The sequence below is a fragment of the Paroedura picta genome, chromosome 1 (genome assembly GCF_049243985.1).
Source record: "Paroedura picta isolate Pp20150507F chromosome 1, Ppicta_v3.0, whole genome shotgun sequence".
Classification (NCBI taxonomy): Eukaryota; Metazoa; Chordata; class Lepidosauria; order Squamata; family Gekkonidae; genus Paroedura; species Paroedura picta.
The window spans coordinates 12,972,329-12,995,026 of NC_135369.1; the positions used below are offsets into that span (position 1 = coordinate 12,972,329).

Sequence of the window (22,698 nt, forward strand, 5' to 3'; positions counted from 1 at the left end):
CCCTTCTCTGACAACCTCTGAGCGGCATACTTGGACGTTCCCCCATCCCTGTATTCTCCTCGCTGTGGCCTTGTGGGGTCGGGCAGGCAGAGAGGAGTCAGGTTGCCTACCTCCAGCTGCTGCCTGGAGATATTTTGGTATTGCATCTTGGTCTCCAGGCGACAAAGATCCGTTTCCCCTTCCCTAGTCCAAGCCCCCAAATCTCAAGGGGTTTCCTAACAGAGTTGGCAAACCCTAGAAAGTGGGGTGACTGGCCAGAGGTGACCCAGTTAGGCAGAAGGATGGATTTGAACCCGAGTCTTGTGGACCCTAGCATCCCAACCACTACCCCACACTGCCTATCCGCTCTGATTCTAGCATGGCTCCAAGGCCATTGACCAGCCGGCATTTCCTCCCGTTTCTAAGCCCCCTTTTAAGAAAACGAGCAAACTTTTATCGCTTTCTCAGCTTGTGTGAGAAAGACCTTTGGTTTGGCAACGAGATCGGGCAGTCTTGGGGGGCGGGGGGAGAACGGAGGGGGGGGGGAGGACTCTGTCCTTTTTAATGAATCACAGCTGCGTTTTATCGCCAAAGAAATACGAGGCCTGGAGAAGAGGGGCAGCTCAAATATAAATGCATTTTTATCGGTACAGATGCCTGGATTCTTCGACTGCTGTTGTGGGAGAAGCTGTGGGGCCTCTCCAGCAGAGACTAGAATTTGGGGCATTTGGCAGAAAGTGAAATCCCCCCTCCCCCCCTCCAAAAAAAAAAGTCCTTTCCAAACTTGGCTTGTCCCTCCAGTCAGTCGCTGCTAAGTTGGGGGGAAAGCAAATAAGCTGAAGAAGTCAGCTTGTGACGAGGCCTTGAGAAGACAGCCCTTTGAGAAGGACAATATTTTCCTTCCCTGAGCACAGCCACCCATCCCTTCTGTTAGATTGCCCTCCTCCGGGCAGGGCCTTGGAGTTCTAGGAGAATTAAAACTCATCTCCCGGCTACAGAGATCAGTCTTCATTGAGAGTCAGTTTGGTGTAGTGGTTAGGAGTGCGAACTTCTAATCTGGCGAGCCGGGTTTGATTCCCCGCTCCCCCAAATGCAGCCAGCCGGGTGACCTTGGGCTTGCCAAGGAACTGAGAGAGCTGTTCTGACCGAGCAGGAATCTCAGGGCTCTCTCAGCCTCACCCACCCCACAGGGTGTCTGTTGTGGGGAGAGGAAAGGGAAGGCGACTGTAAGCCGCTTTGAGACTTCTTCGGGTAGAGAAAAGCGGCATATAAGAACCAACTCTGCTTCTTCTTCTTCTCCTTCAGTAATCTCAGGACTCTCTCAGCCTCACCCACCTCACAGGGTGTCTGTTGTGGGGAGAGGAAAGGGAAGGCGACTGTAAGCCGCTTTGAGACTTCTTCGGGTAGAGAAAAGCGGCATATAAGAACCAACTCTGCTTCTTCTTCTTCTTCTTCAGTAATCTCAGGGCTCTCTCAGCCTCACCCACCTCACAAGGTGTCTGTTGTGGGGAGAGGAAAGGGAAGGCGACTGTAAGCCGCTTTGAGACTTCTTCGGGTAGAGAAAAGCGGCATATAAGAACCAACTCTGCTTCTTCTTCTTCTTCTTCAGTAATCTCAGGGCTCTCTCAGCCTCACCCACCTCACAGGGTGTCTGTTGTGGGGAGAGGAAAGGGAAGGCGAGTTTAAGCCACTTTGAGACTCTTTCTGGTAGAGAAAAGCAGCCTATAAGATCCAACTCTTCTTCTTATTGAACGGCCTCCCTCCCTCTCTTCTGGCCGGACTCTGCCCTGAAATCTCCGTACATTTCCCCCACCGAAGTTGGCAACCCCTCCCGTTCAGCCTCCCGATTTTTCTGGCACGCTGATCCCAGCGTGGGTCTTTCCGTTGCGTGAAGGGAAGCAGGAGAGACAGGCTGGTTGTCGCCCGGGGAAGAATTCTTCGCAGAGAGGTGTGAGCAGACATTGTGTTTGCGTGGCTGGAACTTTTGGAAAACGCAGTGACAGAGTAAGAGGCCGCATCGAGATCATGGTGTGCGCATATGTGTGTCTGTGTAAAATTGCCCCCCCCCCGCCCGGGGATCTTGGCACATGGGATGGCTGCGCAATGAGACAGCTATGGCCCATCAGCATATTTCAGAATGACCCGCAAAGCTTTGTGGTGAAAGTCGTGGGCAGGGTAAGACGGAAATGGCATCCCGACCAGTAATCTAGTCAAGGGCTTCCCTTTCCTGCCTCAGCACACGCCTATCACGGTCCACCACATGGAGATAAGGAATACCGGCCTACCTGGCATGGCTGGTGTCCAGAATTCAGAGCTCATCGACCAAGGGACGCCTGAAAGGCTTCAGAGAGGCTCTGCCAATCCTGCTACCACCATCTGTCGTGCTTCTGTTATGGGGAGCACATATGCATCCCGCATGTAGGCACCTGGTTTATACGGAAGGGCCAACGGGTGTTCATGTTACAAATCAAAGGGAGGAGTGATGCCTGGATAAATGTGCTGTTTCAGGTCCATGTTCAGGTGTACGCATGTTGCCTGTCCGGTGGGGATTACTGAGCACGCACTGAAAGGGAGGCCAGGCGCATGTTCAAGACGAGAGGGTCTGTGTGAGTCTGTCTGCCCAGAAGAAAAGAGTAAGAGTCCAGCGGCGTCTTCAAGACAAACCAAATTTGTGGCCGGGGAAGAGCTTTCGTGAGTCAAGGCTCCCTTCTTCAGGTAGATCAAGATGGGCCTCCGTGTTTGTCTTCTGCAGCAGCGGAACAGAGTCCAGCACCTTTGGTGGTTAGGAGTGTGGACTTCTAATCTGGCATGCTGGGTTTGATTCTGCCACATGCAGCCAGCTGGGTGATCTTGGGTTCACCACAGCACTGAGAAAGCTGTTCTGACACATCAGTAATCTCAGGGCTCTCTCGGCCTCACCCACCTCACAGGGTGTCTGTTGTGGGGAGAGGAAAGGGAAGGCGATTGTAAGCCGCTTTGAGACTCCTTCGGGTAGAGAAAAGCGGCATATAAGAACCAGCTCTGCTTCTTCTTCAGCACCTTCAAAACTAACCAAATTTGTGGCTTTCGGGAGTCACTGCTCACTTCTTCGGATGCCTGAAGCTTCACAAAAGCTCCTCCCCTGCCACAAGCCTGCATTGTGCAGGGATTTGTATATGTTTTCACTGTCACTTGTGGCCACGCATTCCCAACCACGTTCTGCGTGATTTCGGCCATTATATCAGCTGACCTGGCCTGGTTGTCACACAGACTACCTCACAGGGCATCTGTTGTGGATGGAGTATTTCTTCCAGGCCAGGCTTGCCAGGGATTCTGGTTTTGCGGAGGGGCGGAATCATCTGGGTATGAAATTGGGTTCACGGTGAGCGGACAGGTAGTTGTGAGTTTCCTGCATTGTTCAGGGGGTCGGACTAGATGATCATTGAGGTCCCTTCCGGCTCTATGATTCTAGGAAGGGAAGGCAGTTGTAAGCCACTGAGACTCCTCTGGGTCGTGAAAAGTGGAGTATAAATACAAGCTCCTCCTCTTCTTCTCCTCGGGCTCACAGAGCCAGGCAGGGAAGGGGTGCCGGTTCCCCTGTTCAGGTGATAAGTCGTCTCCTTCGGCTAGCTCCAGTTTCGTCCGCTGCCGCTCAGCAGCGCCGGGGGATCCGTCCTGCCTTTATGTTCGGCACATCTCTTCCTGCTGCAGCATGGAAACGGGCGGTAATTAATTGGCGGATCAGGGGGGTCAGCACGCGGCGCGGCGGCCTGTCAGGATTATCAGAGGCAGCCTCCCAATCAGGCAGGATTAGGCTCCTCCGAGGGCTCCCCCAGGCACATCCGAGGGGACTTGTGGCTGGAGATCAGCATAACGGAGCCTCCTGGGGGGCACCCTTTTTACGGCATTAGCGGGTAACAGGATTAGCTGCCAAGGGTGGTGGAGCAGGGAGGGGGGCGGCGGCCCGCCTCTCTGTTGCGCATCCGTCTTTGGCTCTTCCTGAGAGGCTGAGCCGCAGGCCGCAAGCCTCACTTTTCCTCGTCAGAATCGGGGCGGGTTGTGAGGCCGAAACCAGCTGGTTTCCAGAGATCAGAAGGCTTAGGACTAATTTTGGGCAGGTTTTGAGGAACCAAAAATCATTCTGGCTCTTGAAATGCCACATTAAGGGCCCCTGTGGAAAACAAAGGGGTGGAAACACCGCTGTAGGATCATATCCAAGATCCCTGAACCCCGATATCCTCTGAGGTCAGCTTGGAAGCTCGTAACAGGTTGCGAAATTGTCTGCCTCCCCCATGTTGCTCACCCTTTGCAACTGGCATTCTGAGGTAGACTGCTTCTGAATGTGGAAGTTCCACTCAACTCTTGTGCAAGGAGGTACTTCTTCACCCAAAGAGTAATTAACATGTGGAAATCGCTGGTGCAAGAAGGGGTGACCACAAGCATACAGAGCTTGGATAAACATCTGGAGCAGAAATCCATCAGTAGCTGTTTGTCACAAAGAGTAGATGGGATACACTGTGTGGGGCAGGGGTGCTCTGTCTTCTTGGTACTTGGGGGGCCACGGTGGGAGGGCATCCGGAGTTCTGGCTTCACTGGGGGACCTCCTGATGGCCCCTGGGTTTTGACCACTGTGTGACACAGAATGTTACACTGGATGATCCAACATGGCTTCTCTTATGTTCTTTAATTCAAACAATGTGCAACTGTTTTTTTGATTAAACCAGTTATGATTATTTAAATCTGAGTTGCTCTCCGAACTTTGGTTTGTTCGGATCTGTCAAATCAAGATCTGGAACCACAGTTAGGCTTAACTGTGGTTCCAGATCTTGATTTCACAGATCCGAACAAACCAAAGTTAGGCTTAACTGTGGTTGCGGAGGACATACAAAAGCAGACATAGATATCTTAGTCCCACTGTCTAGCGCACTGGTCAGAGCGTGCCTGGAGTCCCGTGTGCAGTTCTGGAGGCCTCACATCAAAAAGTGGATAAAATTGAGGGGGCTCAGAGGAGACCGATGGGAATGATCTGTGGCCGGGGGACCCTAATGAGGAAGCCCTTAGGAACTTGGGCCTGTTCAGCCTGGAGAAGAGGAGGTTGAGAAGGGACAGGATGGCTCTCTTTGAGTATTTGAAAGGTTATCACGGCAGGGAAAGGTTCCCGTTGGCAAGGGAGGAGAGGACATGCAGGAATGAGTTTAAATGACGTGTAGGAACTTACTGGAACCAAAAATTCACAGTCTGCATAGTTCAGCAGTGGAATCAACCGCCTAAGGAGGTGGGGAGCTCCCCCTCACTGGCGGTCTTCAAGCAGCGGCTGGACAGTTCCTTATCTTGGATGCTTAGGGCTGATCCTGCACTGAGCAGGGGGTTGGACCAGATGGCCTGGTTGGCCCCTTCCAGCTCTGTGATTCTATGTGCTATTGCCTCAGAGTTGTCTGGACAGAGTGAAGGTGATAAACCAGGGGTAGTCAAAACTGCGGCCCTCCAGATGTCCGTGGACTACAATTCCCAGGAGCCCCTGCCAGCATTCGCTGGCAGGGGCTCCTGGGAATTGTAGTCCACGGACATCTGGAGGGCCGCAGTTTGACTACCCCTGTGATAAATCAAGGGTCCACTGAGGCAGGACAGGATCTGAGAAGTCTGTCTGCAAGCCTGTTTCACACCCAAACATGATATGAACCAAGATTTGGCAAGACCAGTTCCACCAGGGAGGAAGGCCAGGCTCTTTCCCAGAAGTGCTATGAAGAAAAACAGGCAGCCGTTTCAAATCGGCATCCAGGTCCCAGAGGTGGACAGTATGAATCCCTGACCTGGATCTCCCGGGCGGGCCCAGTCGAGTCAAATTTCGGAAGCTGAGCAAGGTCATCCCTAGTTAGCACTTGGATTGTGGGCCTCTAAGGACTAATCTGAATGTCTCTTGCCTTGAACAGCCTACAGCAGGGGTGGCCAAGCCATAGATCTCCAGATGTCCATGGACTACAATTCCCATGAGCCCCTGCCAGCATGTGCTGGCAGGGGCTCATGGGAATTGTAGTCCACTGACATCTGGAGGGCCACTGTTTGGCCACCTCTGATCTAGGTTTTCCGGCTCTTAGGATGTCCCCCTTTCAACTACCCTCTCCCTGGCCAGGGGGCCATTCAAGCAGATCTTTCCGTTTCCCTCATCCTCGGCCCTTTTTCGGCAAGGAAAGAGGAGGCGGACGATTGAACCGCCCCTATTATTGGGTGGCTTGATTTCTCCCATTTTCTTCTGAAGGCCTACTTTGGGGTCGTCGTCCCCCAAGCATTTCGAGCCTTTGCGGTTCGACCACAAAATGGCTGCCAAGAGGAGGCAGAGCCAGCCACAAAATGGCTACCGTTGGGGGGCAGGGTCGTACGCAGAAGTAGCTCAAGAAGAGGCGTTAAAAAAGAATCCTTGGAAAGACGAGTGAGAAAGAAAATAAGACCAAGGCTGGAGCTGCAGCAGCCCCCGAAATGGCCCAGCCAACCAGATCTCTCCCAGTCCTTAGTGGGTCAAAGTGTTGGTGACCTTCATAATAACCACAGGCACCACGTTTAGGGTTGCCAGCTCTGAGCTGGGAAATATCTGAAGATTTGGGGGGGGGGGTCCTGGGGAGGACAGGGCTTGAGTAGGAGAGGGACTTCAGGGGAGGGGTGTTCGGCTGATCCTGCCTTGGGCAGGGGGTTGGACTAGATGGCCTTTAGGACCCCCTTCCAACTCTAGGATTCATTGAGGGATAATGCCAGCGGGCACTTTCATGCCTGAAAGTGGATTTTGACGGGTCAGAAGTGTGGCATTTAGTGTGTGTTCACCTGCCACGTTTGCCCGGGTGGATCGATCCCTCTCACCTGGAGATCAGTTGACCCCCCCTCCCCCCAAAGAGACATCCACCTTGGGATGGATCCACCTGCTGGCAGCGGCCAGGTTCTGAGTGGCAAGGCCATAATCGATGCTGTTAATTAGATGCGGCTAAGCTGCTAATAGGTTTTAAATTGTCGGATTGTTATCAGTGTTTTATTGTTGGTTTTTTAACTGTTGTTATTGATAATTTGTATACATACACAGCCCTGAGCCAGTTTCGGGAGGGTGGTCTTGAAATATAATAAGACTACTAATAACAATAGTAAAAATAATGATGATGATGATGATGATGCCCATACCTGGAGATTGGCAACCTAACCACACAGGTGGTTTCGTCCATTCTGAAGCGGCCAACCTGTCTCTGGACCGTACCACTTTGGACTCTAGGTGGGGGCTGGCACCATTGCCTGCTCCTCCGTACAAAAGGGGCAGATTCCCTGCCCCTAGAAATCCAGCACGGTTGGAAGAAAATGAGGTCTCTTTTCCCAAACTAGTTTTCTGTGTGCAGGGAATTGAGGAGGGGGGCAGTGGAACATTCAGCCAGTTCCCCATCTCCCTTCTCCGCTGAAGAAAATGCAAGCCTAATTGTCACAAAGAGTCTTGTCGGTGGGGGAGGGGGATCCCTTGATGTATTTTTAAGATTAAAGAGCATCTTCGGGGAGCCTCTGTTTGGATCATAGGCTACAGTTTCACCTGTCCTCCTTCCCCCACTCCGTTTCCCCCCCCCTGATAGAAATCAGCTCCCCTGAGTGATTATTAGAGGAAAATAATAAGTACTTGCATTATACCTGCCTTTCATTCCCCCACTGGGGCTGAGAATCTCCCCGGAAAGCCGATTTCAATGGGGGAAAACAGCGTCTTTTAAATCTCCTCTTCCCCGCGGTTCCCGTTGGAGAGCAGGGAGATGTTTTTTAATCCCCCCCCCCCCAAAACAAAAACAAAAACCCGAACCACAAAAAAATTAAGGCCACCGGATTGCAGCTTTCCCTGCCTGGCTTGGTTTTTGCCCTGAGACGAGACTGATTTGTGGAAGGAAAACCAGACAGATTTTTCTGTCGCCTCTCTGGAGTTCATTTTGTGCTACGCGTAGTCGATTTAATTGGATGTTTAACAGCAGGCCTATTTTTTTATTTTTTTATTTTTTTGCCTTTAAAGAGGAAGAAAAGGGGCAGGAGTCGCTGGCTGGCTGGCTCGTTCGCTCTTTTTCTGCTCTGCCCCTCGCAGAATCGGCCGGCACCCCTCCCTCCTCCGTGACCCCCTGTGCCTGCAGCCTGCTCTCTGCCACCTCCCCAGGGAGCCCCCCCCCTCGTTAGCAAGGCCGTCTTAATTGCCCAGTGGGATGCAATTAGCGCCTCTGGAAGCAGCAGTGGGGATTTGGCATGGCTTAGGTGGCATCAGTCCCCGGACGGACGCCTTGGCATCACCCAGATCTCCTGCCTGAGCATCTCGGCACTTGGCCAAGGGCAGAAATCCCACTTGCCTTATTAAGGATGGGGCTGTGGCTCAGTGATACGACATATGTTTTGCAGGCAGAAGGCCCCAGGTTCAGTCCCTGGCATCTCCACTTGAAAGGACCAGACAGTAGGTGATGGGAAAGACCCTCTGCCTGGAGAGCTGCTGCCAGCCTGAGCAGACAATGCTGGACTAGATGGACCAAGGATCTGACTCAGTAGAAAGAAGTTTCATGTGTGTTCGTATTAAGAAGAAGAAGAAGAGTTGGTTCTTATATGCCGCTTTTCCCTACCCGAAGGAGGCTCAAAGCAGCTTACAGTCGCCTTCCCTTTCCTCTCCCCACAACGGACACCCTGTAAGGGAGGTGAGGCTGAGAGAGCCCTGAGATTACTGAAGAAGAAGAAGAGTTGGTTCTTATATGCCACTTTTCTCTACCTGAAGGAGTCTCAAGATGGCTTCCAATCACCTTCCCTTTCCTCTCCCCACAACAGACACCCTGTGGGGTGGGTGAGGCTGAGAGAGCCCTGAGATTACTGAAGAAGAAGAGTTGGTTCTTATATGCCACTTTTCTCTACCCGAAGGAGGCTCAAAGCGGTTTACAGTCGCCTTCCCATTCCTCTCCCCACAACAGACACCCTGTGAGGTGGGTGAGGCTGAGAGAGCCCTGATATCACTGCTCCGTCAGAACAGTTTTATCAGTGCCGTGGCGAGCCCAAGGTCACCCAGCTGGTTGCATGTGGGGGAGCGCAGAATCGAACCCAGCATGCCAGATTAGAAGTCCGCACCCCTAACCACTACACCAAACTGGCTCTCGGTTTGATCCCCGGCATCTCTAGCTTAAAGGACCAGGTTGTGGGTGATGTGAAAGAGCCGGAAGAGTCCAGGAGTAGTCAAACTGCGGCCCTCCAGATGCCCATGGACTACAATTCCCATGAGCCCCTGCCAGCACTTGCAAGGGGTCATGGGAATTGTAGTCCACGAGCACCTGGGGAGCCACAGTTTGGCCACGCCTTCATGGGAGGAGATTCCCTTCTTCTGCCTCCCGAGAACAGGCAAAGAATCGACTAGCTGTTGTGGGTTTTTTGAGCTGCATGGCCCTGGCCATGTAGTTTTAGTCACTGACATTTCGCCAGTAATTTTGGCTGGCACTTTAAGAGGTAGGACACAGCAAGATAGGAATCTCTGTGCCAAAGTGTGGAGTGTGTGAACAACTGCTGGACATGTTATTCATTTCTCGGGTGAGGGGTGTAATGCATTACATTCCTGCCTCATCAAGAGACAAACTGGAACCAGGGAGCACTTTTCCAGTGTTCATTAGAAAGATCACTAGGAAGTGTTTCCTGTGTCTGGGTAGAGTTCATTAGAAAGTCCATTAGTCTTATCTGACTTATCTGATGGACTGTTTTGGGGTGTTTTTAGAGTTCCGTTTTTTAAAATTCTGATTTTCTTAGGACTGGTAGCCAGGTTTATCTTGGCCTGTGCACCCGTAAGTATCTTGAGAACAATCTGGAGGACTGAGAGATCAAGTCTTGAATCCCCATTCTGCTGAGTGTCCTCGGTCAGGTTTCACCATCTCACCTTAAACCGCTTTACAGGGGTGTTAAGAAGGTGGGGTACAGAAGAAGCCAGCAAATAACTTTCCAGCCCTTGTGCCTGTTAAATCGGGCTTCGAAAGTGCCCAGCCAAAAGACCGCTGGAATCGCTAAGGAACTGCCCTGCAGACCTCTTTACCCTTCCAGGGAAATGGCGGAGGTAGGGGAAACGTATGCAAATATCCTCGATTTGCATAGTGTTTACAATTGGCATCACTGAGCTGTTCTTGCGGTTCGGCTTAAGATCACCTTGGCGCGTGTTCTTCTTCTTCTTTGCTTTCTTCCTTCTGCGTCGGGGAGACCCGCCCTTCTGCAGCTTGCTCGGTGCACCCCTAACCCGGGATGAACAGACAGCCCTGTTCCAGCTGGAAGGGAGGGTCGTAGGGGAGCGGGAGAGTCGGGGCGCACAGAAGTCAGGCTGGCTCCGTCTTCGGAGCCTCAGCCTCAGCCTCAGCGGGTCGCATCAGTTTGTGGCTTCTCCGGAGACGACTGTTCCTGTCCACACCGATCTCGCCAAGTGTCAATCAGTGGCAGCCCAGACGCCCGGTGGCGTTCGGCTCGCTTGTGTTGTGGGTGACCTGTGGGGAGGCGGAGGGGGGTGGCACACCGTGGGAAGGCCGGGCATGTGTGTGTGTGTGTGTGTGTGTGTGTGTCTGCTGGAAGACAAGGAAGCCAAGAACTGTTTGCTTTTCAGGATGCAGCTCGGAGCAGCGTGGAATAAGAGGCAGCCATGTCTCCAGGCAGGGTGAGAGGTGATTCCTGCCCCTCGGGGGATCCTGAACTCCCACCTCTCCCACTTCCCCTGGGAACCCTTCTAATTTGCGACGTTAAATCAGGCCGAACACCCACAAAGCACAATGGATCGCGCCTCGCGCTGACCCTTTCGGCGCCGCCGCTGGGTGGGTGCGCCGTTTGGCAGAAGGTCTCACCGCTGTCCTCTACAAAAAAAAATACACCCCTCCGTAAAATGCTGCCGTAGATTCAAAGGCCTCCTGTCCCTTCACAATGTGGCATTTATTTCTCCCCCAAGGGAACCCTCACTATCCTCTCTTTTATATTCTCACAACAACCCTGCGCGGTAGGGTAAGTGAGGCTGAACGTGTGCAGCTAGCCCATGGGTAACCTGGCAAACTTCTGTGGAACATGGGGGGGGGGAGGACACAAACCTGGATCTCCCAAAACATTGCCGCAGGTGACTCGTGGCGACTCCATGCCAAGAGAGAGCTGGCTGGTCATGGCTTGCCTCTGCCTCACGATCCCAGAATTTCCCCGTAGTCTCCCATCCAAGCGCTTAAGAGGCCTGACTCTTCCTAGCTTCCGGGATCTGAGGAACTCTGGCTAACTTGGGCTATCAAAGCAGACAGGATCTAGTTCTGCCCCTGAACCTGCTTGTACTGTTATAGCTACCCAGTTACACTTATTAATGTTAATATTATTATTATAACATATTATATATATGTTCTTGGAAAACTCAGTTTCTTGTATTGTTCGCTACATTTTATTGCAAACCGCCCTGAGCCTCAGGGGAGGGCGGTATATAAATACAATGAATGAATGAATGAATGAATGAATGAATGAATGAATGAATGAATGAATGAATGAATGAATGAATGAATGAATGAATGAATGAATGGTTCAGACTTTCTCAACTAGGGTTTCGTGAAATCCTGGGGTTTCTTGACAGCCCTGGGAAGGTTTCTCAAATCGGTGGGAATTAATTAATTTTAATATATATATATATATATTAAATTGTTAAAAATTTATCGGGTGATAGGACTATATATGGCCATGATGACCCACCCACCCTTCCCAAAATGGCCAATGATGGGCCTGGAGGGGAAGGAAAGGGGGAGTTGGGGGGGCGTGTCCGCGGCTCAGCCCCCCAACCCTGTTCTGCATCGTCACACCAGTTCAGGGGGTTCTCTAAGCCTGAAGAATGTTTTAAGGGTTTGGCTGATTTACTTATTAGTTTGATGCAGAAATCAGGAAGGAGGAGAATTTATTTGTTTGAATTCAGGGGCAGGAGAAGGCTTCCGCAGATTGCGTGGATGGCAAAACTCGCAAACAAGGAAATACTAGAGCTCATAAAACCTGATATCTCACCGGAAGGGAAAGTCACGAAACTCCGGCTCCCTTCCTTTGGCCACATCATGCGATCCAACTCAATGGGAAGAAAAGTTAAGCTAGGACTGGTCAGTGGTAAAAGGAAACCAAGCCGACAAAGATACGATCAAAATGGACATTGTCCAGAACATTGCACAACTAACTACAAGATAGCTTTTGAGATATACTTCCGAGCATATCTGTGTAACAATGAGGTCTAGAACGTTTCTCAGAAAGTGAAGGAGCATGGATTTCAATGCTGAGTACCATAGCCAGGACTGGGGGGAGGGGAGTTCCAGAACCTGGTATTGAGTTCCAGAACCTTTTCTGGAGGTGCTTTCAGTCGCTGTTCTTGTGTGCTGGTCTGTCTAACTCAGCCAGAGAAAGAGAGAGTCGGCCTGTCGGGACAGGCTTGTGCGGTTCGGCACGGTTCGGCACGGTTCGGCCGCCATGGCGATCACCAAAGCCTGAGTCGGCCAGTGCCGCGGTGTGGAGAGGAGGGGTGGTGGCTGGACTCCTAAGCGCCGCTTCAGGTTTCGGTATTCGCCAAGGTGGCCGAACCGCACCGAAGCATACAACCCTAGTAGAGAACTGCAGATGGAGGAGGGGCATCAGCACAACCGTATATATGAGAACTGGTACTTAAAAAAAAAACTTTTATTGAAGATTTTAAAACATAACATAGAAGATAGATAACAGGGCGGGGGAGAGAAAATAAAATAAAAGGCTTCTGATTTTATCTGCAGCACTTGTAAATCAAATTACTGGTCCTTCTTTTTGTTTTTGTTTTTTTCACCCCCGCTTGCCGGATTCAGGGGAGATATGGACGTGATTTGGGGCACGTTTAATAGCGGGATGCCGGGTTTTTATTATTTTGTGAAATTTATATCCTGCCTCTCTGTCCTTGCTTGCCTGCCCGCTAGCCCAGGTAGCTTAACAAATTGAAACGTGCATGATAAAAAAAATCACATTTTGAAGCGGTTAAAATCTACATGCACCTCCCAAATCCATATCCTTCGAGCAATTAAAAACAGATGGATAGAACAGGAGGGTTTGGAGCATGAGTCCCGTTGAAATGAATAGGCTGGTCCAAGGAGGCTTGCCGAAAGGACCCTGGTTGCCAGCCTTGTGCACATGGCAAAATCATTTCACGTGGTGAGGGATGGGAGTTGTGGCCCAGGATCACTGTGGGCTAGTTCATAAGCACCTAGTTTCTTTAAATGAAACCATATCTTCTGGGCCAGATGAATTACGTCCCAGGGTACTAAAAGAACTTGCAGATGTAATTTCTGAGCCTCTGTCTATTATTTTTGACAATTCATGGAGAATAGGTGAAGTGCCAGAAAGACTGGAGGTGGGAAAATGTTGTCCCCATCTTCAAGAAGGGGAAAAAAGGAGGATCTGGGTAACTACCAACCCATCAGCTTGACGTCTATAGCTGGCAAAACATCAGTCGGTCCTTGAGCAGCTAGAGCAGATGGCTGTAATTACTAAGAGTCGGCATGGCTTTCTCAAGAACAAGTCATGTTAGACTAAACTTACCTTTTTTTGAGGAACATACTACCTTGCTAGATCATGGGAATGCTGTGGACATTGTTTACCTTGATTTCAGTAAAGCTTTTGATAAGGTTCTGCATGATATTCTTATTGGCAAATTGGTGAAATACGGTATGGGTCCTATTACTGTTAGATGGATCAAGAACTGGTTGACAGATCGCACCCAGAGGGTGCTTGTAAATGGTTCATCATCTTCTTGGAGAGGAGTGACAAGTAGAGTGCCTCAGGGATCTGTCCTGGGCCCTGTGTTTAAAAGAGGAATTTTTTAAAAGAGGAATTTTTTAAAAGAGGAATTTCTCTTTTCATTTCTCTTTGAAGAGAAATCACCCCTTTGTAACTTCAGCCTTTGCAGTTCTTTTACACCTCACAGGGCGGCGCTGTAGGAAGAGGACAGGAAGGTCTGGAAAGGCATTGCCTGCCTCTGAGCAAGTGGGCTTCTGTAGAACCTCCCTTCCTCTCTTCCAATTTCTCTTTGAGCAAAACAGAATTGATTAGAAACTGACTCCATATTGACTACAAGATCGGGAAAGAAACAGATGGAGTTCAGGGAGAATTTGAGAAAACAGGAATTAAGGCCGTTTCTCTTAACAAACCTACAGGAGTTGTGGCAACCCTAAAACAGCCATAACAACCCTCGTGAGCTACCCCCTGTCTGGGAGACCTATGCAGACAGCTGGGCATTTCTGTCACGGGCTGGTTGTATCAATGTGGCAGAATTCACGGCAGCTTCATGAATCCCAACGAAAGGTCACAAGGAGAGGGAGCATAAAGGAAGAGGAAATTCTCCTCACCACACATCCATCTCCACAAAGCAGAAGGAAGGAACAAACAGACTACAGCAGGGGTGGCCAAACTGTGACTCTCCAGAGGTCCATAGACTACAATTCCCAGGAGCCCCTGCCAGATTGACATCAGGAGAGCCACAGTTTGGTCATCCCCGGACTAGGGAAAGGCCTCATTCTGTGGATCTATTGTGTTCTGTTGCCTCTAGTGGCCATGGGTCATACAGCCCCAAATGGCTATAATCCGGTTTACTGGTCGGTTTAATTCCAGTACTCCAAAATGTTGGTGTTGATGGGGCGCAGTTTGTAATGGGAGTGATTTCTGTGGTGGGAGATTGTGGGGACGCCGCGGTAGGGCTGCAGTTCATCAGTGGGAAGTCTTGAGAAAGATAATAAGATGGGAGTGGCGTCTGAGGTGGTGTACATTTGGAAGTTAATCGTTCTTTGTGTTTACAGGGGCGAATTTGGGGCCTAGACTTCTTGGTGTAGTGCCAGCTTGTTGTAGTGGTTAGGAGTGTGGACTTCTAATCTGGTGAGCCAGGTTTGATTTCCCACTCCCCCACATGCAGCCAGCTGGGTGAACTTGGCACTGATAAAGCTGTTCTGACCGAGCAGTGATATCAGGGCTCTCTCAGTCTCACCCACCCCACAGGGTGTCTGTTGTGGGGAGAGGAAAGGGAAGGCAATTTGAGCCTCGTGGTAGAGAAAAGCAGCATATAAGAACCAACTCTTCTTCTTCTTCTTCTTCTTCTTGTGCCAGTCCCAGATTCAGGAGTACCAGCCCTTCTCTTTAATCCCAGATATGCAAGGAATTTGCTTGTGGCTACTCAATACCAAAGGGACTTTTGGTCAATGACTTCTTCTTGTTTTCAGAAATGGGCCGAGTACATGGGCATTTTATAGAATCATAGAATCACAGAATCATAGAGTTGGAAGGGGCCACACAGGCCATCTAGTCCAACCCCCTGCTCAACGCAGGATCAGCCCAAAGCATCCTAAATTTTGTCCTCAGTGGCAGAGACAAATCCTACCTGTTTCCTGTTTCATCCTGAAACCCTTTCTTTGTTCTCCTTCCAGCTTGCGCCGAGAAGGCTACACCGTCCAGGTGAACGTCAATGACTACTTGGACATCTACTGCCCACACTACAACTCCTCGGTGCCCGAGGGACGCATGGAGCAGTACATCCTGTACATGGTGAACCACGAGGGCTACCGGACGTGCAACATCAGCCAAGGATTCAAGCGCTGGGAGTGCAACCGCCCACATGCCCCGCACAGCCCCATCAAGTTCTCGGAGAAGTTCCAGCGCTACAGCGCCTTCTCCCTCGGCTATGAGTTTCACGCCGGACATGAGTACTACTACATCTGTGAGTGATTCGCTTGCCCTCTTTGCTTAAGATCTGGGAAACCCTAAGCCGCAGAAGAACCCCTTCTCACGGTCCTACAGCCGTGTAAAAAGTGGCTTGGTTGTTTGGGGAGGCGTGCGAATAGAGAAGAGCTAACCGTCCACTGTGAGTCACCTGCTCACTTCTAGCAAGAATGCCATTTGTAGGATCCGAGGATCATAGAGGTTTAAGGGACCCTGCAGGCCATCTAGTCCAACCCCCGGCTCAGTGCAGGATCAGCCTGCATGGGGTCAAAGTCGCTGAGCGAGCCCGGAAACCCCCAATCTCTGTCCCTGATCGAGCTCTGAGAATTGTAAGGTTGCTGAGTGACTCTTGACCTCACCCTCAACAGAATAATGCCAAAATGCGAAGATTGATTCAGGAGGGCAGCTGTGCTGGTTCCCAGGAGAAGAAACTCGCATCTGGCAGCATTTTAAGAGACTGTTATGCTTTTCAGGGTCGGAACATTTGAGAGTTATAGATGTCTGATGAAGAACCCTTAAACCTCTTGAAGCCTCCTATCTTGAAATAACTGTTGGCCCCTTAAACCTTTTGAAACATCCTACTTTGGGGCCCTTTAACCTCTAGACACCTCCTACCTTGAAAATACTGTTGGGCCCTTAAACCTTTTGAAACATCCTACCTTTGGGCCCTTAAACCTCTAGACACCTCCTACCTTGAAAATATTGTTGGGCCCTTAAACCTTTTGAAACATCCTACCTTTGGGCCCTTAAACCTCTTGACACCTCCTACCTTGAAAATACTGTTGGGGCCTTAAACCTTTTGAAACATCCTACCTTTGGGCCCTTAAACCTCTAGACACCTCCTACCTTGAAAATACTGCTGGTTTCTAAAGTGCATCTGGACTTGAGAATGCAAACAGTTTCACTTCAGAGCAGTTGTGATAGTACTCCAAGGGTTGCCAACTTCCAGGTGGGAACTGGAGCTTTCCCAGAATTCCCAGAATTACAACTGATCTTCAGTTGCCCTGGAGAAAAAGGAATTTCCCAACTTGGAATTGGCAACTAAATACTAAGCAGGTTTGTGAGTGAACTTGCTTATTTTGGGGGAGTCACCCTCAATTTCTCCAGCAGTTAATAAGATAGACCTCTTCAATGGCATGGGGAGGCCCAGTCCATTCACTTTGGGGGAAAATTCTGTTGATTTCCAACTTAGAATAAGCACAGTATAGTGACTTCTAATCTGGAGAACCAAGTTAGATTCCCCACTCCTCCACATGCAGCCTGCTGGGTGACTTTGGGCCAGTCCCAGTCCTCTCAGAGCTCTCTCACCCTCACCTACCTCTCAGGGCATCCATTTTGGGGAGAGGAAAGGAAGGTGACTGTATGCGGTTTTGAGACACCTTTGGATAATAAAAAGCAGGGTACAACAATAAACAGCTCTTCTTTTTTCTCCTGTCCCTCCTCCCATGGTTATACATGGTCTCTCTCTCCCGTTATAACCGCACAAGAACCCTGTCTGGGGTTGAGGACTGTGCAGAAGTGAATTGGGTTACCAAATGGCCCAGCGGAGCTTTGAACCCGGGTCTTCCCACTCTTGTTCCCCCACAGCCTCCTTATCCTCCTCCTCCCTCTATGCCCCCCCCTGTTGGTGTCCTCATGCTGAGCCAGGCAGGCGCATCATCTCTAGTCCACCAGGGGGCACTGCTTCCAAGAAATGGGCCCAAGGCTGGGCTGCATCTCCACAGTCCTTCCAAGATGGAAGTGCTGCAAAATTGTTGTTGTGTTTTTTTTTGGGGGGGGGGGGAAGGGAGTGGAGTGAAAGCTTTGCATTTTTACATTCGCTCCCCCCACCCTGGGTTAAAAAAAGCACCCACCCAACTGCCGGTCCCGCGCTTCTTTTGCATAATCTCCTATTAAATGCATTCGGGTTGCAGCTGTTCTGTAATGAATACAATCAGATCCGACTGGGAGATTAAACGTTTTACTAAAGATTAAGTCCTTTTCTTCAGAGAAGAGAAAAGAAACGGTAATGATCAATTTGCTAAGACGTCCTGCCTTACAAAAGCAGAGCAGGTTAGGCAATTGCAAGTGAAACGGACCCGCCTGGGGAAGAGACGAACCGTTCGTGGCGGTGGGAGGTGACCCCCGGGGGAAACCGAGGCAGGGGCCCTCGTTGTGGGACCGGGGCCGTCGCCTGAGCGCAAGAACGTCCCCGTGGATTCCTTCGGGAGGGGGGGTTGTGGTTCAGCTTTCCGCGAGGCCCGACGCCTGATTCAGGAAATTATACTCAATTGCCCGTATGTGTTTTAATTGATTTAATTAAAAACGATTCCATCGGCATAGACCATAGAAGCAAAAAGAATCCGGGTGCTTTGTCTCCCGTTGATGCCTCCGTGGGTGTCCGCAGGTACCATCTTAGCAAAGGTCTGCCTGCCTTCCTTCCTCCGGAAGGCGCAGACCGCATCTTGGGGTCCTCCTTGGTATTTGTGGAAATTGCCCATCTCGGAATAAGCACTCCCTCCTGTGTCGGGACAAGAAAGCGCCCCTACCCACAACTTCTGCCCCCCCACGCTTCGGGAGACCTTGCGAATTGCCTACGAGAATATTCGTCTTCGCCGAATCTCCCCGAAATTTCGGCGCCTCCGTTTCTCCTTCACAAGCTTTTCCTCCGTTCCTTTTTCAGCAACTCCGTCGCACAACCACCGCCGAGCGTGCCTCCGGATGAGAGTCTTCGTCTGCTGCGCTTCCAGTAAGTGTCCCCCCCCCTCCTCCCCACCCTTGGCTGCATGCACCAGCCCCGGAGATGCCCCCCACCTCTCCAGGAGGGCTCTGTGCATGGCTTGAACCCATTGCATGCGTTGGTAAGGCGTGGCTTTGAGTGGAGAAAAGGCTCAGGGGTGCCAGAGCTTACAACCCCTCCAAGTGTGACGGTTGGCCTCCCCTGTTCCCCTCGTACCGTAGCAGCGGGGCCGAGTTGCGCATGGCCTTCCCACTCGCACGTTCGCGCTCCACGCTTCTGTGCTTGCAGCCTGGCCGCATGCAGCGCATTCAACATACCAAGAATTGCTGTTTTCGTGGATTGCTTTCCAGCAAGTTTCTAGTCCTCAAGGGGATTCCTCTTTATCATTTAAGAAATGTGCATCCTACAATTATGCCCCCTATGAGATGAAAAGGGCTAACAGCATCGCTGATTTAATTTTAGAAATGGAACATCAAATAGAATACCCTCATGAACCGTTCGGCGGATCTCTGGAGAGGCGGCGCCGAAACAATCTAAATAAATAAAGCATTAGGGTGTAAATACAACGCTGTCGGAGAGCAAGGGATAGGAGAGACCATCTAATCCAGCATCCTGCTTCCAACAGCAGCCAGCCGGATGCCCGCAGAACGATTAGGATCCCGCTGCAACGGCAGCAGAATTTCCTTGTTGTTCACCAGCATCTTGTACTTAGAGGTGTACTGCCTCTGCAGCTGGAGGCTCCATTCAGATGCCTCAGCGAAAGGCCTTAGAACAGGGGTAGTCAAACTGCGACCCTCCAGATGTCCATGGACTACAATTCCCAGAAGCCCCTGCCAGCAATTCTAATTTCTCTCTTTAAAAAAAATGCTAAACCCATCTCAGCTTTACAGCGAAGCTTTATCTTGTGGTAGGGAGTTCTCTACATCCACTGTATGTTGCATCTGGACTAGAGGGGAAGAGATGAAGAAGGGTGGTCGTATATTCTTTCTGATTTACACCCTAAGGGGGAAGAGGGAGCCATACCTGGTTCAGATTACAGGGGGAGGAGTCCCTCTTCAAGTGCTGCTTTGCATAATTTTTTTTTTTAAGAAAGATTTCACCCCTGCGCCCCCCCCCCTCCCAACTCCCCGCTTCTGGCTTTCCGGCTGCCGGGATCTGTTGCTACAGGGAGCTTTCTAAAAGGGGATCGTCAATCTGCAATGGTGTAACATGCCCCACAGTTTCCTTTTCTTGTATGTGAAAACCTGGCTGTAGTCGGGGAGCTCTGAGCCAGATAGCCCAGGCATGTCTAATCTCAGACTCTAGCAGGGCTAGCTGTGCTTAGTATTTGGATGGGAGGCCTCCGAGGGATCGTGACGTCGAGGCAGGCCATGGCAAACCACTCTCAAACGTCTCTGGCCTGGCTGCCAGATAATCCTGCAATCCCCGGATCTCCTACATGCATGCCATTCAATAAATAAATAATGTCAGGGCTGGGGGGGGGGGGCTGCCCCCAAAGCTGCATTAGGACAATGAATACACACACACACACCAACCTCTAAGAACTGTCACTCTGTCCCTCCAACGCTCTGTCCTTCCAGGTTATCTCTGGTATATTTCTGTCAATCTCTTCTACGTGCCCATGAGGACTAGAAACTTGCTTGTATATATTTTAAAATAAAGAAAACCTGCCATTTAGGCCAGAAGGCTACCATTCTGTGGCCTCCTTTGCTGCCCACAGTAAGCACAACCACAGCCTGTAACCTGAGGTTTGGAGGAACGCTGCCTCAAGGTGATAAATCCTGTGAGGTATCTCCATAGCAAATCACTCTTCATGTGCCCCCATGTGGTGAAATGGAGGATAACCCCGGCTTGTAGGACAGAATTTCGCCACAGGGGGGCAGGTTGAGGAGTGCCACCGGATTTCCCCACACTGCCTTGTGACGCCATCACCCTGGAAGACAAGATCCATGAAAACCAGGCATTAACAGCCAGATATGTTTCCCCCCATGAGAATTAATACCAGGAGATTAGTAAGAACATTTTCGCAAAAAGGTAGCTGCATTGGCAGCAGAATTTCCTGGTTGTTTACCAAGATCTTGTACCTTAGAGATATACTGCCTCTTCAGCTGGAGGCTCCATTTAGACTCCACAGCTAAAGGCCCTTGAAGAACACGAATAGGGAGTTTTTGGTGGGGAGGAGAAGCCCTATAACTGCCAGCTTCTCCATTCTCGTGCCCCGTGCCTCTTCTTCCCTCCCCCGCCTTCCTTAGGGCCAATCAGCTGGGCATCAGACAGGAAGGAGGGTCAAAGCAGGAAGAGAGTTTTCTGTCCTTTTTGCTTCAACAACCAGTTTGAGGGAGGGGTGGGGCTTTCCCATCCACCTCTCATCAGCATGCAGCTGACAGCAAGACAATTGAAGCAGAAAACGTGAAAAACATTTTGCTTTAATCTTCCCTCCTCTCCAATGCCTAGCTGATTAGGGATAGATTGAGACGGGTACTCGTGCCAGTCTGTTTGAAGAAGAAGAAGAAGAAGAAGAAGAGCTGGTTTTCTTACCCCCCTGTTTTTCACTATCCAAAGGAGTTTCAAAGAGGCTTACAAACTCCTTTCCCTTCCTCTTCCCACAACGGACACCGGGTGGGGAAGGTGGGGCTGAGGGAGCTCTGAGAGAACTGCTCTGTGAAAAGAGCTCTAAGAGAACTGTGTATTGCCCAAGGTCACCAAGCTGGCAGCACGAGGAGGAGTGGGGAATCCAGATTAGAGGCTGCCACAACTCTTAACCACTAGACCACACTGGTTCTCAGAAGTGAGTGGTGGTTCGCAAAAGCTCCTTCCCTGCTACAAATTGTGTTAATCTCTAAGTTGTTACTGGACTCTTGTTGTTTTCTAGCTGATTTGGGTAGATGGCTGTTAGTTCTACCACCTCACACTTTTTGCTGCTGCCCCCCCCCCACCTTCCATTGCCCTAGCCTCTTTCACCTGCCTCTGCTTTCTCTCCTCCAAACTTTATGCCAGCTGTGTCCTCTGTTGGGGAGAAGGGAGGAACCTTCTCTAGTTTGGAGATTTTCAAAAGCTCTTTTTAAAAGGAGACTTTGTTCAAACCTGGATGTTCTCCTGAGTTTGCTCGAAATATCCCCCATCTCTGTACATGACCCCATTATGTGGCTTTTTTGATCCTCACTCTAGGGTTGTGTTTACAATTAGATACATAGACAAGAAAGATAGGAGGGTGTAAAAATATAGTATATATCACTTTTTAGGCCTTCTTTGGACTAACTTTGACATTCTTCAATGCATCTACAACCCACAGATGCTGTCATGCACCTTCCTGTCATGAATACTTCAGTGTATACATCTTGTTTGAGCCCAGTGGCACCATAGAGAGTTTATTCTTAGGTAGAAGCTTTTGTGTGCAAGCAGACTTCTTCAGATATGAAGAAAATTGAAGATGTGTAGAAGCTGAACACAAAAGGGATTCTCCTCCCCAACAAAACTCCCTATTAGTGTTATTCTGAGCAGCTGCCTCTCCGTGAAAGTTTTCTTGCTAATCTCCTGGCATTAATTCTCACAGGGAGAAATGGTGCATGCACATGAAAGCGTATACCCAAATTTAAAATCTGTTGGTCTTAAGGTGCCACAGGACTCAGCTGTTGTTTGTTTTCTCTTCAGAGCAACATGCCCACCCACCTGAATGTAACCCCAGTCTAGTGTCGCCTGTGGTTTGCTGGCGGTGTTTATGTCCGTTTGCACATCCAGTGGGAATGCTTGTGCATGCTCATTCCCCCACCCCCCACCACCCATTTGCACTCTTTGTCATATGGGCCTCTTGACTCTCTTTTAATGCCTTTCAGGGGATCTGTTACGGCTGCATGCGTTTACAAACTGGGGAAGGGGCAATACTTATCTTGGGGCAGCGGTGACATTTTGAGTGATGGGAAGAGGTGGGGCTGTGGGGAGGGAGACGGGCGCACGGTCCCTTCCCTTCCCCCTCCAGCGCATAACCCTCTCCCCCCTCTCCTGCCTGCAGCGTCGCACTCTGGGGAGAAGGCGGTCCCGACCCTCCCGCAGTTCACTATAGGGCCAGAGGTGAAGATCGAGGACTTGGGTGAGTGAGACTCACAGCACCCCCTGCTGGCGGAGGGAGCTTCCTGAAGCTTGTTTTCCCCTGTTGGCGCCCAGCATCCCTCTCTGCTTTGGCAGCGCCCCCTGCTGGATGAGGCCAAGAGCTCCTCCAGATCTGGCGGAGCCCCCTAGCAAATTGGATTGAAGCCTTGGAGCTGCAGCAGGGTTGCCCCTCTCCCCGAAAAAAATCCTCTGCCCTC

The 22,698-nt window shown here is 50.5% G+C and overlaps 1 protein-coding gene across 2 annotated transcripts in view; it reads left to right on the forward strand.

Moving 5' to 3' along the window:
• Positions 1–22,698, forward strand: part of EFNA3 (ephrin A3) — a 68,208-nt gene that overhangs the window by 44,493 nt on the left and 1,017 nt on the right. The window contains exons 2-4 of one of the 2 annotated variants that reach the window (XM_077322164.1): positions 15,384–15,673; positions 18,338–18,403; positions 22,404–22,481. In XM_077322164.1, the coding sequence (XP_077178279.1) occupies positions 15,384–15,673; positions 18,338–18,403; positions 22,404–22,481 (434 nt within the window). The remainder of the gene's footprint in view (positions 1–15,383; positions 15,674–18,337; positions 18,404–22,403; positions 22,482–22,698) is intronic. The other variant, XM_077322174.1, reaches the window with a different exon arrangement.